At 44.4% G+C, this 19,698-nt stretch overlaps 1 protein-coding gene and 1 pseudogene across 4 annotated transcripts in view; both read right to left on the bottom strand.

Annotated features, from left to right (window-relative positions):
- Positions 1-19,698, bottom strand: part of SHANK3 (SH3 and multiple ankyrin repeat domains 3) — a 412,785-nt gene that overhangs the window by 25,455 nt on the left and 367,632 nt on the right. For all 4 annotated transcript variants that reach the window (XM_066592225.1, XM_066592227.1, XM_066592226.1 and 1 more), the window contains 4 exons: positions 9,480-9,560; positions 6,867-6,994; positions 3,620-3,725; positions 443-2,675 (listed from right to left, as the gene is read on the bottom strand). In XM_066592225.1, coding sequence (XP_066448322.1) covers positions 443-2,675; positions 3,620-3,725; positions 6,867-6,994; positions 9,480-9,560 — 2,548 coding nt within the window. The remainder of the gene's footprint in view (positions 1-442; positions 2,676-3,619; positions 3,726-6,866; positions 6,995-9,479; positions 9,561-19,698) is intronic.
- On the bottom strand, positions 19,005-19,676 carry LOC136613162 (protein-tyrosine sulfotransferase 2 pseudogene; annotated as a pseudogene).

Raw genomic sequence — 19,698 nt, 5'->3', positions numbered from 1 at the left:
CATTTGGCTCATATTTTAAAAAGTTCATTGTAACCGGACAGGGCCTTTATTGTAGATTACTTTGTAGAGATTGGTTTTCATTTTGAAAATAAAGTGTATTTTGTAGTGTGATAAAAAATAAAAATGAAATCCACAGCGGTTCAATAGTGCTTCCCAATGTACAATAAAGAAACTAAAGAGAGATACATTTTATAGGTACTGTTGTATAATGATAAGACTGACATAAAACACTGTTTTTTAAATTGTGGAATTCTAAAACACTATTATCATGATCACAAAGATAATCTAACTTCCTAAAATGCTAGCTAGATATTTCACTGTATCACAGCAATAAACTATTTGCCTCATATTTCTATTATAGTTGTATATTTCTACTAGCAGTCATTTCTCACAAACTATTCTTTAATCTATATAACTTTTATTCTAACTGATCTCTTCTTACCGAGCCGCCACCACTGGAGATTTCTTGCCGGGGTCCATTCCCGGGATTGATGGCTCCTCCCCAAGTGACCGTGTGTCCTTGTTTAGCAGCTGAAGTCGAGAACTGATCTCTCCAATTACAGACGGTTTTTCTATTTCCACAGGGCCCCCATGTGAAAGAGGCCGACTCTCAATTGGATCTCCCCATAGCTTAGATCTTCTCTGAAAGAGGTAGCGAGGACGGCCCGCTGCATGTTGCTGCTGGGCAATAAGCTCACTGTCCGAGGACTGCTTGAGCAGGGGGTCCCTGAAGGTCACGGTGCCCTTCATCAGTTGAGACTTGAGTTTAGGCTTTGGAGGCACTGGCGGCTTCTCGAGTATAAAAGTTTGACCATCGGCGTACGAGGTGTAGGTGTCAGTGGGCTCCCCACTCTCTGAGGATAGAGTGGACATGCTGGACACAGTAGAGATGGTGCTCGTGGTCTCCAGATGGTGGTCACTCGAGCTCCTGGTGTCCACTTCCTCCACACCTGAGTCAGTAGCTGACTCTGGATGGGGTAAAGGGGCATCAGAAGGCTTCCCTGAGGGTGGTACACCACTAGCTTGCTTGGCAGATGGCACAGCCAAAGTACCAGGCCGAGTCAGTTGGCTTATGGGGGTGCCAGGTTTGGTGACCAGGACTCCATTGGCAAAAGCGTCAGGAGGAGGCAATAGCCCAATTTTTGCTAATTCTTCTCTAGTTTCCTCATCACTTGAGGACAGCATGGCTGGTGGCAGATTATTAGTCCCAAAAGGCTCCACTTCCTCCTCCGAGCTTCCCTGACCAAGAGTTTTATCAGAAGAAGAGCTTGATGGAGCTTTGTCTTCAGTATCTTGTGTCTGTGTGGCCTCTCGCTGGTCAGTCATAGCTGGTGCCTCCTGTTCTTTATCTTCTGTCCCATTGCTGGTAGCGTGTACCATTATAAGCCCTGCTGTTTTCTGCTGAGAGGTGTCAACAATGCTTAGAATCATAGGTTTCCTTTCCTCTACCCTGCTCTCGGGTCTTTCTGGACTCTTTTCAGCACGACCCTCTCCATCTCTTCTTAATGGAACACCCCACTGACCTTTCACAGCTACTCCAGAAGGGCTATATATAGGTGATGCTGATCTTTCTATCTCCATTCCCACCTCCTCCTCTTTGGTTTGAATTTCCAGAAAGAGTGGAGGAGCTCTATCAGAATCTGGGCTCCTTACTGGAGTAGGTGTCCTTGGTGGAGGAGGAGAGGGTGCCTGGGCAGAAAGCGCACGTTCTCTTGCGGCCAGCGCAAGTGCAAGAGGTGAATTTGGATCAAGGGGCTTACCAGTAAGAGGGTGGATGAATGTAGAATGAGGACTGCTGTACATCAAAGACTTAAGTGAAGAACCTGGAGAAGGTAGGAGAACATCACGACTCCCCAACAATCGCTCATCAACAGAGCGAGAAGGTTGCAGAGAGGGGAGGTCTGGAGAAGGTGGTGTTCCCTCCAGTGCTCCAACAGAGAGGAAGACTGTGGATTTACGTTTCTCATCCAGCCGTCGCTCACGTTCTTTCATTACCCCAGCAAGTGCTGTTGCAAAAGGACTACCTAATGGATCGTGGTGCGCACTTCCTAACTCCATCATACTCTGTCGGGGACTACGTCGAGATGGCGAGGGATCACGTGAATAACCCCCAGCCATGGCTAAAGCAGCTCGTTCCTGTGCATCCTCAACTTGAAGCTGTTTCACAAGGGGGCTCTTTTTGCGTTGTGGCTTCATTGGTGCAAACAAACCCATATTAGCATAGGGATTGTCCGCAGCCCGACTTCTTCTTTTCAATTTTTCTGGAGGTGTTGGGGATGGGCCAGGTCGAGAAATGCTTGTGGGTTCTACAGGAAGGTGAGATGTATCTTGAAGAATGATCATGGAACGAGCACGCTTCTGACGATCAGGAGGAGGTAGCGCACGATCCATACTTAACAGCTCTGCAGATCCCATTCCATGTGGAAGCCCATGGAGTCTGGCTTCAAAACCTGGTTTAAAGCTGGAATGCACTGTATCATACCCTCTACCAGGAGGGGGTGGTGGAGAAAAAGCTGGCGGTGGTCCAGTGTCAAAGTAATACGGGGATGGAGGTGGGGGAGCAGATTTCTGTGGAGGAGGTGGAATTATAGGACCTTCCCTTAAAGAATCCTGCATGGAGGTGCTGCGTGGAAATCGTCCATCAAGGAATGAATCTGAAAATTTCTCATCTTCACCTGTAGGCAGACACAAAATTACAACCTAAGCTGACAGAGTAGCAGGCAATTTTGCAATCATACTGCATAATAACTTTGATGACATGTTTCCAAGGCTGATGATCTGGAGGAAAATAGAGCCCATATCAATAGTGATCATGGCATTATATATGTAAAATATCCAGAAGACAGTTTTCTCCAACCCCTACCATTGTCAATCTCAGTCAATCCCAGAGTTAAATTGAGTGTGCAAAACCCATGTGCCCATTTGATCACAGCACAGTAAATATACAGTGCTAGGTGCTAAGTGCTGACCTCTAGTAGTGTACATTTACGATGCCTGGTGCCAAGGTTTTAAAAGTAGACATCTGTTTTTCTATGGGATTCCAGCAATATCTAACCAATAAAAAGGACAAAGCAGGAAACCAAGAGCCTTGAGGGGATTTGGCTTTCCATGATGGATGAAAAGTCAGTCAAAAATGAACACTATGGCTCATGAAAAGCTGTGCTGTTTTGCAGACTCTTCTAGAAAAGTCAACTCTAGCAAGTCTACTTAATTTGTGGGGTGGATAATTATTGGGAAGGCTGAATTCCCCTTATCAACTAAGCTTTAAAGCGACCCTCTAGATTCAGACAAATGAAGGTGGTTGCATCACTTCTCTGACTACCTGATGCATATTATGGTCTGTATGGTCTTAGATTATCAATGCACAGTGTACATCAGATAGTTAGAGAAGAGATCTGGCCATCTTGGTTTGTCTGGGATCTGAATGTCGCTTTAGACATGAATAAAACTAATAAGGAGTTTTGTAAGGGTGTATCACCCCAGTAATCAACATTTATGTAATAAATGGACACATAATAATCTGATGTTATTGAACTCTCCAACCGCATAATACTGATTTTAAAGTATGGTGGTCAGGTAGTTTAGATTTATTTTTGAGCAAAGATTTGCTTTAACTTACCCACAGACTTTGTCCGAGACATCCCATGGTGGAGAGAAATATGAGTTTTTTCACCAGGGATTTGAGATATTGCATGTGAAGAAATCCCCTGTCTCTCTAGTAGTGACTACAATAGACGAATAGGAATAAAAGAGCATGAACAAACAAAGAACTTAAAAATCAATATACACTCCTGGTCAAAAATAATCAAGCACCTAACAGGAGTTGTCAGAATGGAATTGAACTTTATCTGAGTGATTGTAACGTTGATATAAGATAAGTGATTACACTACAACAAAGCGCTGCGGAATAAGTTGGCGCTATACAAATAAAGATTATTATTATTTATTATAATATCAGAGCAAAAGGGTAATTTGTTGCAGAAAACTGAACCCCTGAAGGTAAGCTCTAGTATCCTGTTGTACCGCCTCTAGCTTGGATACAAGATGTGATACGGGCAGTCATGGAGGCTCTAGTATCCTGTTGTACCGCCTCTAAGGCCTAAGGCCTCATGTCCACGCGGACATGAGCGCTGAAAATAGAAATTTAAAAGCATTTACCTTTCCGTAGCGGGCGGCGAAGGTCAGCTGTTCCTCACGGCCGGATCTTCATTTTCGGCCGGCGGATGAATTCCTGACGCCGGCGGCACGTCGCCGGCACGTCGTCGACGTGCCGCGCGCATGCGCCGGGCACATCCGCCGAGCCGAAGCAAGGGAGATGCGGCCGTGAGGAAGAGCAGAGCTTCGCGGTCCGCTGCGGGTGAGTAAATGCTTTTAATTCCTATTTTAGGTCTCCCGCGGATCCGGACGGCTTCCATAGGCTTCAATAGAAGCCCGCGGGAGCCGTCCCCGCGGGAGACCCGCATGAAAATGGAGCATGGTCCAGATTTTTTCATGCTCCATTTTTTTTTAAATGCCTTTTATTGACGATCCGCGGGTATTTATCTACCCGCGGGTGGTCAATGCATCCCTATGGGGTGCGGATCCGCACGCGGGAGATCCGCTGCGGATTTTAAATCACATTTTGCCCGTGGACATGAGCCCTTAGTCAGACGGGCGTTTTTAGCCGCGATTTTCGCATGCGCATGCGTCCGGCGATTTTATAAAACCATTGCTTTGCAATGGTATCGGACACATGAGCGCTTTTTATGCGCTCGTCCGATAAATTATAGAACAGAAATCGCAGATCGCACCTATCTGCGATCTGCGATTCCTGTTCTCTTCTCTATATGCGCTCAATGGGGCCGGCGGCAGCAGCGCCGACCCCATTGAGAACATATAGAAGACAAATCATTCTTCTCTGCCACAGCTGTAACAGCTGTGACAGAGAAGAACGATGTTTGCCCATTGAATTCAATGGAGTCGGCAATACAGCCGCTCCATTGAAAGCAATGGGCTGCCGGCGTGCGCGGGGTGAATTGTCGGGAAGGGCTTAAATATATAAGCCCTTCCCTGCAATTCATCCTAAAATGTGTTAAAATAAAAAAAAATTGTATACTCACCTTTCCGCTGCAGCCGGAGTCCAGCCGCGGCCGCTGTCAGTTCTCCTGAACTGCTTCTCGGCACTATTCAGCCGGCGGGGCTTTAAAATCCCCGCCTGCTGAATGATCTGCCTCTGATTGGTCACAGCCCTGACCAATCAGAGGCAGGTTTCACTCACACACCCATTAATGAATTCATGAATGGGTGAGTGACTGCTGCCTCTCAGCGCTGAGCCAATCAGGGGCAGGTCTGACTCACATCCATTCATGAATTCATGAATGGGTGTGAGTGAGACATGCCTCTGATTGGCTCAGCGCTGAGCCAATCAGGGGGCAGGTCTGACTCACACCCCCTTCACACCCACTGCAGGACGGCTGCGCGGAGCTCCGGCTGCCGGGAGAAGGTGAGTATATATATATTTTTTATTTTTACACATTTTAGGATGAATTGCAGGGAAGGGCTTATATATTTAAGCCCTTCCCGACAATTCATCCCGGGCTCGCCCGCAGCGCATTGCTTTCAATGGAGCCGGCTCTATTGCCGTCTCCATTGAATGCAATGCGCTGAACAGCTTTGGCCCGTTTCTAATGAAACGCGGCTAGGAGCAGATTTGCGGGCGACTTGCGCGCACCGGTCACGCGATTTGCGGATGCGCATCCGTCATGCGATCCGCAAATCGCGTGAAAAAACGCCCGTGTGACTAAGGCCTTAACTTGGATACAAGATGTGATATGTTCAGGCATGGAGGCTCTAGTATTCTGTTGTACTGCCTCTAGCTTGGATGTAAGATGTGATACGGGCGGGCATGGAGGCATACAAGTTGTATATGGTATCCTGCAGCATATAGCTCCATATTCGCTATAACTGAGCCTCTGTATTGTGAAAACTCATAGGCTGTCAAAGTTGACGTCCCAGATGGTCCCAATGGGGGCAATGTGCCGCTCCATAGGAAAAGCAGCATTGAAGCACTCATCTGTAGGCCTTCAGACATGAACATGGCCATCGTAAGTGGCCAGACTAGATCTCTGAAAACAACCTGGTTACTCTCCATAGCAGTTCAGTTTAGTAGTTCACAACATCACAGCAAATGAAGGCGATGGTGTGTGGGTGTCAAAGACAGTGCACATAATGGGCGCCATGACACCAAATGTCCTTCAGCCAAGCACCTGGAAAGGGTTCTGACCGACACAGGGGCCTGTAACAATGGTCCCAACGCAAGAGTTGAAGGTGCTTGTGGTACAATAAGACAATTCTCTGTACTGGTGGCCTGTTGAGGGCGTACTGAGCCGGTCGACTTGTGTACATGTCCACACACATCCACTGGTCGCAACACCTCCTAACAGTCTGACCCAGGTAGCGGCAATTCATCGATACAACCATCCAGTTTCTCGCATCCCAATAATGTGCCCCCTCTCAAACTTTGTTAACTGGGTGAAATCTCTTTGTGTTTTAGACGCATCTAGTGGTCAACAAGCACCACACAAGAAGAAAAATAGGTCCACTACGCACAAATAGCTTCTGAAACCTTTCTATAGGCCAAGGGTGGAACGACTTTTAGGACCTCAGGGAGCAAGACTGTTCATCTAATCGCGACACAGCTCTAATCACTTGCATATCTACCTGGGATGTAACTGCATGCCGAGTTTTGCAGCAAAGCGACAACTTCTTCTAGGGGCTTGATTTTTTTTTGACAATGAGTGTATATGTGGGAGAGCTTATAGTCAGTAGTGTAGTATAAAGTAGTGTAAAGTATATTAGGTGAGGTTGCTGCTTGATCTTGATCTTACACTTATCTCAGCTGGGGTGATGCGTCTGCTTGTTGGTCGCTGTTTTACTGTAGCGGCTCGTGAGTCAGCCTCAGCAATCTCTGGTCTCATGGAGGGATCAGAAGCTACCAAAATCTCATCCAGTCGTTCTGGAAGAAAGAAATAAGTTTACTCTATGATAGGTTGATCAGTAGATGCGATTAAAACAAAGTTGTGCTTCATAAGAAAATGCAGTTTAGATTATGTACTTATTTAGTTGTCTGCGAAGATCAGTTATAAAGTGGGATGTTTTTCCCCCTCATAACAGCATAAAGGGGCATACATATGGACTATAACATAATGTTACACTCATGTTAACAAAAATAAGGCATATAAATATTATAAAATGCAATATATGAGATTAGCTGAAAATTATACATTACTGGCATTCTGTACATAGGGCACCTTGCTTTCTTTTCTTTCTTTTTTTAATTCCATGCTTTTTAATGACCTTTCTTAAGAAAATTATATATATTCACAAAGTATATAGACAAAGAAAAAAAAACATACATTCTCCACCCATCTTCCCACCCATCCTCTGAATGGCAGAATTTTGAGGCTGTATTCACATAGGTGAGTATGATATTGGTTCAAAAAACTCAGACCAGTATTGCACTTGTTAATACTCCCCTGCAGGGGAACCCCTATGTCCCCGCTATGAAATGGAGTCCCCAGCGATGAAGGCAGTTCCCCCAAAGCTTCCCTTCATCCCTTTCTTTTTGCAGTGAAGATAAGCCCTGCTGAGAAGAAGGGGCTTTCCCCAGGGCTTCCCATCATCGCTCTCTCTCCCCGCTGTGGGGAAATCCCTTCATCTTCCTTTGCCAGATGGCTCACATAGTCTCCCATAGGACAGGACTTATCTTTTCGCGCGGCAGAGAATTTCAGTTGCTGATGTCCTATCTTTTTAGGTGCATTTTGTTTTTTTGCACGGCTAAAATTCTTTTCTATACAGCTGTTTTTGGTCAGTATTCTGCATCAGTGTTTATGCCAAACCCAGGAGCTTAGGGCTTTTTTAGATGGATGTGATTTTGTCCCATTATGCGGCTGTGAAAATCACGGCCGCATAACGGGACAAAACGAGACCATTGATTCCAATAGTTTCGTTTCCACTATCAGGGATTCTTGTTTGTTTAATCGTACGTGCGAGAAAAGATAGGACTTGCCCAATCTTTCTCGCACATAGGTAATAATACGCAAGAAAGATAGGGCAGGTATCTTCCTGCTTTTTTTTTTTTAACTTGTGTGCACTAGCATGGAATTTGAATAGTTTGAAAAAGAAAAAACACAGTTCATGCGCTTATGCACTCCATAGCGGCAAGTGTATTAGCGTATGCACCCATGTGTTTTTGCCCTTACACAGAGAAAAGTATAATGGAAAGATCTCCACCTTTTCAGTATTTTGGACTCCCTTCTGGTTCTGGCTTACAACTATTAATAGAAAATACTGACTAAATATTGCCATCTGAATGGGGCCATAGACTAAACATTAGAGATGAGCGAGTATACTCGCTAAGGCACATTACTCGAGGGAGTAGTGCCTTAGCCGAGTATCTCCCCGATCGTCTCTAAAGATCCGGGGACCGGCGCGGGTGACAGGTGAGTTGCGGCAGGGAGCAGGGAGGAGCGGGGGGGGGGGGGGAGAGAGGGAGAGAGAGATCTCCCCTCCGTTCCTCCCCGCTCTCCCCCGCCATTCCCTGCCCTCCGTCGACCCCCGAATCTTTAGAGACGAGCGGGGAGATACTCGGCTAAGGCACTACTCACTCGAGTAATGTGCGTTAGCGAGTATAGTCGCTCATCTCTACTAAACATCCTACTAGGGTTTCCCAACCTGCAGTATGTTTTCCCCAAGAGTCTATCAGAGTGAAAATGCACTGTTAATATATAATTCATGAACACGGTGTTCTAATGCTAAAGGGTTTTATATAACACTCTTCTTTTAAAATATACTATAAAGGGATTGCTGAATGCTCAACATGCAGTAAGTCAGGGTTTATAAGTCATTTGCATTGTTTAGGAAGTACTTGGGAAGGTAAATTCTTGCAATATATTAAACACTTAGCAAGCATTTATAATGCATATGGAAAATACACAAAGGATGAGAAACTCTGACAGTACTATAGTAACAATATCTGCACATATGAATGAGACTGAGGGACTCTACCAGTTAAATGCACTGTCATACTGCACTGTCACACTTCCACAGGCATCAAGTCGATCTCTCTTCAATCTCATACAATCGCCTGACATTTTAGCCTGAAAGCCTTTAACACATATCAGCAGGTTGTACTCCAGTAATACTGTATCCTCCGGCCAGTATCATGCCTTACTGGTTAGGCTCTGTATATCATATGACAGTTACATACCTATCGAGCGTTCTTCCCGGTTTCTGTTGCAAGCTCTCATCTATTGTCTACAAACAAGAGCGTTTGACCCTTGCAATAATTAAGCATTCCTAATGACACTTTAAAAAAAATGTCTACATTTAATTGAAGGAGTGGCTACAAATAGATAAGTAATTGCAGTTTCATAGTGTTTAACTACTAATACATGTGCCCTGGCTAAGTTTAGCATTCTGCCACATTTGCCCCATCTTACCTAGTTCCTCCAGCTCAGCTGTCATGGACTTGGATCGCAGGGTAAGAGTGGTGCTTGGCGCTCTCTTTGGAGGTGGGGGAGCTGGAAGAAAAAGAGAAGTGACCTTACATGTCTTATCCAGCAGGCGGCGAGGGTCCGGAAGAAGCCGCCGTTTCTCCACAACCATCTCCTCATACTCCCGAGATGAGGGATCGCACTGCGCTAGTAGCTTCCCAACCCTGCGTCTTGACTTCATTCTGAAAGCCGACTGCTGAGACCCCTGGCACAGCCATACGGGGTAGCGGGTGAACTGCAGCTACTGCACCAGCCTATAATAATCTACAGCAATGGATTTCTGTAATGCAGGTTGACTGCGTCGCATGCAGTAGCTCCACTAGTGTCCTCACTACCGATGGGAGATGCTGTTTGCTAGTTCCGACACACTTCACATCTTTTATCTGTTTCCTTCTTCCCTCATTCTCAATATTCCATAACTTCTCTGTTTCTAAATCCTCCTCAGACTATCTTCTTCATCTCCCTCTTTTTAGTCACTCTCTCTTCTGTCTCTCTCCCTCCCTCTATCCTGAATGCACTGGGATACAGTTCGCAGTTCTTGCTGCGTTTCCATGGTAACTCTCACTTCACGCTTCAGATGGAGGGAGGGAGGGAGGGAGAGAGACAGGCTACGCCACAAAGAGACACTGATACTTAAAGACCTTATACTATCTCGAGACAAAAAGCCTCCGCTATCTAGAAGGGGAGAGAAACTCCATTGCATGGAAAAACTGAAAATGCATTTTCCAGAGTTGAGAAGAAAACTGTAGGGCGTATTGAAATCATCACTAATTCATTCAGATGCAGAAAAATAGACCCCAACATTCTAACCGAAAGAAGACATCTCCATTCAGAAGATTCTGCACAGGCGATTGAAAAGCTAAAGCAAGCTTCTAAAATAAGCATACTTCTATACCCAATAGACAGACAGATAGATACGTGATAGATAGATAGATATTTACTAATGACTGGCGATCTTATTCCAGTCTTTAGTAGCAGTGTGCTAGTGTAGGATGCAACAAATGTATTAAGAGGCTTCTGCCTCGTAATAATTTGGCACATTTTTGACCAGTCCATGTACTATAAATACAAATCTTCTGTATGATCTGAAATACATATGTGCTATAATTTACACAAGTTTCTGGTGTAAATAATAGTAAATTTGTTGAGCTGTGGGTGGTTTCATACCCAATCCCCGGCCCCACCCACTTTTGAAACATTTTCCAGAATTGTGCCCATAAATTCTCTCAGTATTAGGGCCCGTTCAGACGAGCCTATGCGCTAATGCGTTTGAACGTGCGTGCAAAAATGCGCGTGAACGAAGGTCCGTGCTTTACATATGCGTGTTAGCAAATGTGATGTTGGCTGCATGGAGCGCATGTAGATGCGCTTCATACCTTGAGCTGTATCAGCATCCCAGCCAATATACACGGCGGCAGTATTTTAAGTATTGATAGTTGTGAGACACACGATTTCTTTGGCGCCCCAGCGAACTTTGGATTACTAAGTTTCTTCCTTTATATAACAGGCTGCACATCGTTTATTGTTGTTTACAACCAAACACATCCGGAACACAACATGGAGTGCTTTATGCCAAGGGAAAGACACAAAAGCATTTAGCTTTAGCATTAGGCCGCCTGCACACGGGCGGAAATCCCGCGGCGGTATTTCCCGCGGGATTTCCACTGCTAAAAGTCTGCATAGGAGTGCATTACAATACGCACTCCTATGCAGACGGCCGCGGTTTGGCCGCGCGAAATCTCGCGCGGCAAACAAACTGCGGCATGTCCTATTTTTGTGCAGGGCTCGCACTCACCCGGCCGCCAGCTACGGTCTGCGCATGCGCCGGCTGCGCGGCAGCCGGCACATGAAAGAGCCGGGGCCGCCAGGCGCAGGTGAGTACGCGCTCGTCACTGCAGGCTCTCGGGTCGGGTCCCGCGGCGAGAATTCTCGCCGCCGGATCCGACCCGCTCGTCTGCAGGCGGCTTTAAAAAAATAATAATTTACAATGCTGTCTATTGGGTCGTTCACAGGACCGGACTCGCGTGCAGCGTGTCCCATAGGAGCCAATGTTAAGAGCAGCGCAGTACGGAGCAAACTGGTACGCATGTCCTTTATTCGTTGCTGCACGCATTCGCACGCGCTAAAAACACGCCCATGTGAACACTTCATAGGAACTCCATAGTTTTATATAGGAGCGCAGTTTTGTGCGCACGTATATGCGCGCGAAAACACGCTCGTCTGAACGGGCCCTTATTTTGAATGTGAAAGTCAGCAGTTCCTTCATATCATGAGCAGAAGTGAGTCTAATAATAATATATTAATCCCTTAATGACATGTCACATACATGTAGTATATGAAGTAGACTTTAGAGATGAGCTCACTGCATACATGGTGGGTGTTGGATGTGTTATACAACTGACACCCACCTGGATCAGAGATAACATTGAGCTTGCCAGTTAACACCTCAGATGCCGTGGTCAATAGAGACTGTGGCATCTAAGCAATTAGTCAAAGAGAAGTATTCCCTGGGGTGCTGGGGGGTTAACATGGCATTCAGGTGCCTAATGAGGGACCTCAAGACTCAAAAAGAAAAATTCTACAGTTGTGGAATGGTGTAAAATAAGGAATTAAGGCATGCTTACCTCTTTCAGTCCAGCGCTGAAGCCCTGGTCCCTGCTACCCCAAACCCAGAAGAAGCTGGCTGCAATTATATGCTGTTTATTGTATACGTAACGGTTCAGCTAATCACATGCCTCAATAGTCATGTGCAGTTGATGGCAGAATCATCACTGAGGCCTGTGATTGGCTTTGTGGTAAGTGAGACTTTTTTTTCTTATTTTGCATCATTCCACAGCTGTAGAATTTTTTATGACTTCCAGAAGACTGTAAAGCTGACAGTACAATACACAGCAATGAAGAACATAATGCAGTGTATTATGACATAGTTAAATAGGTTGAACAAAAGACAAGAAGACCTGTACAATCTATTTTTCATTATTATTTGCTAGATCAGGGGTCTAGCAAATAATAACTCCTGTCCTCAGGGACCACCAACAGGTCATGTTTTCAGGACATCCTATGATGAGTACACCTGTTGCAATATCTGAGGCACCGACAATAATTACATCACCTGTGTAATACTCAGGAAATCCTGAACACATGATCTGTTGGGGATCCCTGAGGACTGGAGTTGGGGAACACAGTGCTAGATCATCTAGAACCCACAATACTGGTTGTTATTAGATAACCATAACCCTTTTTATAAATGCTGACATAGAGTCTGCCACTATTGGGCTTGGACATTCCATAGTTTGATGTTCATTTTGTTGCGGATTTTCTGCTGCAGAAACTCTACACTAAATCCACACCATTAGAATAGTCAAATTCTACATCAAATCCACACCTTTGGTGTGGATCTGCAGCAGATGTATGAAAAAATCTGCTTCAAATGTTACATATTTTGACACGGATTTTGGTGCACATTCGCCCCAAAATCTGCCATGTGTGAATACACTGTAAGGATACTTCACAGCTGCCAGAATACTATGTCGTGGAAAACTCTGCAGAAAAATCTACTTGTCTTACATTTTGATTTGTTGTGGATTCCGCCGTTTGTAGTTCCGCAGATGTTTCGCTACCAATCCGCGTAAAAATCCATATGCTAGACATGTGTATTTTGATGCAGATTTTTCCACCTTGGAACATTCCGCTATGTGTGAAGACGCTGTAACTATAAAGAACCCTTTCCTATATAGATGTACAGTATTTGCCTTTCTTACACCTGTAAAGAATGTGCCCTTGTGTTGCGTAGATTTCAATCCCCTCCTCTTTCAATTGATTACATAGGAAAATGTAAACAACACAAAAATTACACAATTCATATCACTGAGTCAGTAAAGATCCAGACTATCAAAATATTATGTTATTTATCCTGTGTGATGAATGCCATAAAAAAAATCAAAATTGCTGGTTTTGGTCCCCTTGGCAACCCAAGATAAAAATGAATTAACCCTTCCTGACGTGTGTTGCAAATATACACCGCACATTGGGTGTCACTATGGAGTGGGCTTATGAGCCAAGCCTGCTCAATTCATGGCGGATGTCAGCCATCTATGGCAGCTGACGCCAACCTGCAAAATCAGCGATCAGAGATAACTTTGATTGCGGCTGCTAACCCTTTAAATATCACAGTCAATTCTGACAGCAGCATTTAAATGTCCCACTCAAGACTGAGATGTTCCGAATGTTTTCCCTATGATCAGATCGTGGGGTGCCATCTAAGTGTCATGGCAACTTGAGACCTTCTGAAGGGCCCCGAGGCTGCGATGGATGACAAAATGCAGTATAATGCAATACTGTAGTATTGCACTATACTGTATAAACAATCAAACAATCACAAGTTCAAGTACCCTACACGAACTAAAACAAAAAAATAAAAAATAAGTAACTTAACTTTTAAATAACTTATAAGTTTATTAGCTTTTTAAATAAAAGTTGCAAGAAAAAAACTAGGTTCAGAGGGTGGGGGCAAAAACAATCTGACAAATTTATTACGGTTTAAACCAGAAAATTGTGTAAAAGGTTATACAAATCTACAGATGCTCTATTTGACATATATTTCATTCTCCAACTTAAAGACAGCCCAAGATGTGCTAAATTTATTGAGACATGCATCTTGTCTTAAATGTGGTGCATGTGGATTTAATTTTACTCCAAAGTATGAAACACCAGTAATAATAAATCTGCCCCTTAGTGTGTAACTTTAAAGGGGTTCTTTCACCACGACAACCCTTTATCAGTTTGAAGCTGACGCACTGACAGGCTTATCACCTTAGGTCCAGCTTCAAGAACCCTCAGTAATCAGTTATTTTCTTGGATGGCTGCCCCATCAAAGCACTCATTTCCCCTGCAGGGATTGCTGCAGAGAACATATAGTATTAGATGCCAGCATCTAAAATGAATGGCCAACCTTCTGCTAGGGTCCTACCGAGCTCATTCAAAGGTCCTGGACAGACTTTATAAAAGGGTTGACAGTGATGGACAATGAGAGCCTCCTCTGTTTCTTGACAACACAAGAGATATATTTAAGAGATTAATAGTACTTTATAATAGCAGTATCAGTCAGGACTATGCATTATTTTATAGCCTTCAGTATTGTCAGTGACAATATTTTTTCTAGTGAGTCAATGCATTACATAGTTGTCACAGGAAATCAATGTATAAAAAAGACAAAATTAAACTGAATGGCATTTATAAACAATAAAATGTGTAAGATCTGTTGTAGACACAATGCAGCCACTAATGGTGCTATTACACGGGCGCTGATGGCCACCGCTAATACTCAGATTTACCGTCAACTGCTGGGCTACATCTGAACTTGCAAGTTCATCCCGGCAATAAGCGGTAAATTGCAAGCATTAGCGGTGCCGCTAGCACTTGGATAATAGTGCCCTACGCAGTTCAAGATCATGAGCCACTATACTTTTTGTAAGCTGTCTTGCCATAACTAACATTTCCAGAGCCTTAAGATGTATAAAATACAGACGGCTTCACAATCTACATAGAAAACAAGTGATAGAAAGTGTAGTTCAACACTCCGTGCGCAGTGCATAGTCTGAATGATCTAGATGTAGCGTATGATGACCGAGGAAGCATTTAGGGCTTAAAAAGATGAACATATGCGCAAATACGCTCGCTGCAATAGAGTGTATTTGTGGACAAAGTTAGAAGGCTTCCGTTTTTGTTTACTGTAAAAATCCCGCACTATTGCGCAGAGAAAAAAAAAACTGTGCGAGAAAGTTGGGTCAACGCCAATCTTTTCTCGCACGTAGGAATATCGCACGAGAAACTCACTTGTGAAAATGAAGCCATTGAAATTAATGGCTTCGCTTTGTCACATTTTGTGGGCATGATTTTCACACCCGCAAAAGTCCTGGTTCATTTGTGTGAATGTATCAATTATCTCAATAGTAATAATCTTTATAAATATTTATTGATACAGCACCAATATACTGTGCAGCGCTTTATATATCAGAGGGTACATACACAAAAACCAATGCGCACCTTGAACAATAGGGGTGAGGTCCGTGCTTGCAAGACCTTACAGACCTAAGGAAATTGGGGTGGCAAGAGGTATAAGTGCTTGTCCTGTACAATGGTCCAGACATCTTTTATATACATAGGGTATTATGCATAAAACCGTAAGGACCAGTCACCAGGTGGTATCTGTGTATATACAGATATGAAGCGCATTACGGTGTACAGGGTAAAGGGATGCACTGGGATAAAAAGGGTCAGATTTCCAAAGAGGAAAACAAAAGCTGGGTAAATGGAGAAGAATAAGATTAGGGAATATGGTAGACATCCTTAAAATGATGTGTTTTAGGGCATGCTTAAAGGGGTTGTCCCGCGAAAGCAAGTGGGTCTATACACTTCTGTATGGCCATATTAATGCACTTTGTAATGTACATTGTGCATTAATTATGAGCCATACAGAAGTTATCAGAAGTTATTCACTTACCTGCTCCGTTGCTAGCGTCCTCGTCTCCATGGTGCCGTCTAATTTTCAGCGTCTAATCGCCAGATTAGACGCGCTTGCGCAGTCCGGGTCTTCTTCTTTTCTGAATGGGGCCGCTCGTGCCGGAGAGCGGCTCCTTGTAGCTCTGCCCCGTCACGTGCCGATTCCAGCCAATCAGGAGGCTGGAATCGGCAATGGACCGCACAGAAGCCCTGCGGTCTACCGAGGGAAAAGATCCCGGCAGCCATCTTCAGCCGGTAAGTAAGAAGTCACCGGAGCGCGGGGATTCAGGTAAGCGCTGTCCGGTTTTCTTGTTTAACCCCTGCATCGGGGTTGTCTCGCGCCGAACGGGGGGGGCTGTTGAAAAAAAAAAAAACCGTTTCGGCGCGGGACGACCCCTTTAAGGCTCTGGGTGTTCGGAATTGACCTGATTATTTGGGATAAAACATTCCTGAGAACTGGTGCCACTTTGGAAAAATCTTGGAGGCAGGAATGGAAATTTAGTCTAAGGTCCTTAGCAGAGCAGAGAGCCACAAGTAGGGCAGTAGACAGAGATGCAGAAGTGATATAGGGTGGTGCAGCACTGTGGAGGACCTTATGGATGAGAGTGATGAGTTTAAATTGAATTCTATATTTGATGGGCAACGAGTGCAGTGACTGGCACAGGGTGGAGGCATCAGTGTAGCCACTTGACAAAAAGATGAGCCTGGCTGTTGCAGTCAGAATGGATTTGAGAGGGGAAGAGTTTATTGAGAGAAAGACCGATCCGTAGTGAGTTGCAGTAATCAAGTTGAGAGTGGATAAGGGCAAAAATAAGAGTTTTTGATGTCTCCACAGTAAAGAAAGGGCAGATTCTGGAGAGGTATCTGAGTTGCAGGTGACATCAGTGGTGCCCATGGGTGTCAACTGTAATAGAGAGCTGATGCCCGCGCTGTATGATGAGAGGTTGCCCCACAATCTCTTTTCATACATACCCAGACGCTGCATGACGTAAATGTACATCATATAGCGGGAAGGGGTTAATCACTGTATACAATCTACAATCTTCTAATATTCTTTGTCAGGAATTTATTAAATGATTTACACCAGTTTTCTGATTGCTGAACTTTGCAACTTGGTATTTCTCTTAACACTTTTGAAAAGTGGTGATAAAAGTGGAGGGGGTTAGGCAGGAGGGGCAAGATCACTGTCAGTCAGGCAAATTTACTGTAATTTACATAGCAAAATAGTATGAAAAAAGACATATGTACATTCAGTTCAGCCTATTAACCCCCAATGTTGATCCAGAGGAAGGCAAATAAAACCCAATATCAATGGAGTAGAGGCCAATTTTCCTCATTTAAGGAAAAAAATTCCTGACTTCAATCTGGTAATAAGAATAATCCCAAGATCACCGACCCTTTTGAAGTTAATAATGATTATAACTAGAGATGAGCGAGCACACTCGGTTAAGGCAGTTACTCGAGCGAGCATCGCTCTTCTAGAGCAACTGCATACTGGTCCAAGCAGATTCTGGGGGGGTGGGGTAGGGGTAAGCAGCGGGTACCGGGGGGAGAGTAAGAGAGATCTCTCTCTCTCCCCCCTGCTAACCCACGCTCACCCCCTCCGCCCCCCACCCCCACCCGAATCTGCTCGAACCTGTATGCAGTTACTCGAGAAGAGCGATGCTCGCTCGAGTAACTGCCTTAACCGAGCGTGCTCGCTCATCTCTAATTATAACATATAATATTGTATCGCTCAAGAAAGGTGTCCAGGCCTCTCATAAACTCTTTAATCAAACTCACAATCACTACGTGCTCAGGCAGAGAGTTCCATAGTCTCACTGCTCTTACAGTAAAGAACCCCCTTCTATGTTGGTGTAGAAATCTTTTTTCCTTATAGGCTGCCTGCAGACGGCCAGGTCGGATCCGGCTGCGAGAATTCTCGGACCTGCAGAGAGCTGCGCGGAACTCACCTGCTCTTGCAGCTCCAGCTCTTTCATGTGCCGGCTGCCGGGCATGAACAGAATTAGAGCATGACGCGGATTGTTTTCTGTGCGGGATTTCGCACAGACAAACCGCGGTCGTCTGCATAGGATTGCGTATTGTAATGCAATCCTATGCAGGCATGTACGGGCGGAAATTCTGTGGGGAATCCCGCCGCGGAATTTCCGCCCATCTGCAGGCGGCCATAGACGTAGAGGATGCCCCCATGTCACAGAGCTGGGATAAACAGATCATGGGAGAGATCTTTGTATTGTCCCCTGATATATCTATACAAAGTTATTAGGTCACTCCTCAACTGTTTTTTTCTAAACCAAATAATCCCAATTTTGATAACCTCTCTGGGTATTGTAGTCCGCCCATTCTATTTATTACTTTAGTTGCCAGACTTTGTACCCGCTCAAGCTCTGATATGTCCTTCATGAATACTGGTCCCAAAACTGTACACAATATTTCATGTGTGGTCTAACCAGTGACTTCTGAAGAGGCAAAACAATGTTCTCGTCATGCACCCCTAGACCTCTTTTGATGCATCCCATGATCCTATTTGCCTTGGCAGCAGCTACCTGACACTGGTTGCAGTGAACTAAAACCCCCTAATCCTTTTCCATGTCAGTGTTTCCCAGTGGTTTTCCACTTAGTGTGCAACGGTGACATGTATTTCCTCTGCCCATGTGCATAACTTTACATTTATCAGTGTTACATCTCATTTGCCATTTTTTTGCTTAAGCCCCCAATTTATCCAGGTCCTCTTGCAATTTCATTGTGTCCTCTCTTATGTTAATATCTTTACATTGTTTTGTGTCATCTGCAAATACTGATAAAAAGGTTGTAGCATACAAACAAGTGCAAATACATTTGCTCTAGACAGTCACAGTTTGGCAATATAATTGGCAAGCAATATGCTTGGATATCATGATTTCTTCAATATCAGGATCTTTCTATATTGTCTTGATGAGAAGTTCAACCTCCAATCCTGCAATGCTGCTTTCACCAGTGCAAGGAGTTACTCTGATGAATCTGAATAGATCCCATAAGGCTGCTCAGTGTTTTAAAGTCACCCTTTAAGACTCTGTGGGTGTTGTTGACCACTCGTGCATCTGGATTACCATATTTTGGCGGATTTGCAGAGGGGCCATACCCTAGTCGAGCAAGCAATGGAGCTGTATGAGCCATGTCCTTTACGATATCTGTTGGAAGCTTTCCAACCCATTTAGTCAAGGCCTCAAGATTCACAGGTTTCATTAGTTGGTCTGTTGACTTTTCAGTCTTAGAGAAGGATACACTTCCTGGTTTTCCAATCATTTCCTCATGATGGAGCACAGCATCATTCCATGGGATACCAAGAATGGTGTGCTTAGGATGCAAAACTAGCTGTTTGTAATAAACCGGAAGGCACTTGTGCTCTCCGATCTCCAAGCTCTGGGCGTACATGATCTCTATCGCCTTGTTCCATTTGCTTAGGCAGTCTCTATAGTTGTTTAAATCAAAGCCAGCTATGGATATCTTCCTACTTATAATGGAATGTACAGAGGCACATCCATCCTGAATCATTAGTAGAAACTTGAAATTTGGGAACAGTTTGGAGAAATAGACTGATGATTTCAAAGTAGTAATAATTAAGGTTAGAGGTTGGCCTACATTTAGGTTGCATTCACACATAGCTGATTTGCTGCAAATTTTG

The sequence above is a fragment of the Eleutherodactylus coqui genome, chromosome 2, assembly GCF_035609145.1.
Source record: "Eleutherodactylus coqui strain aEleCoq1 chromosome 2, aEleCoq1.hap1, whole genome shotgun sequence".
NCBI lineage: Eukaryota > Metazoa > Chordata > Amphibia > Anura > Eleutherodactylidae > Eleutherodactylus > Eleutherodactylus coqui.
The sequence above is the reverse complement of the archived record's forward strand: the minus strand, read 5'-3'. Positions and strand labels throughout refer to the sequence as shown.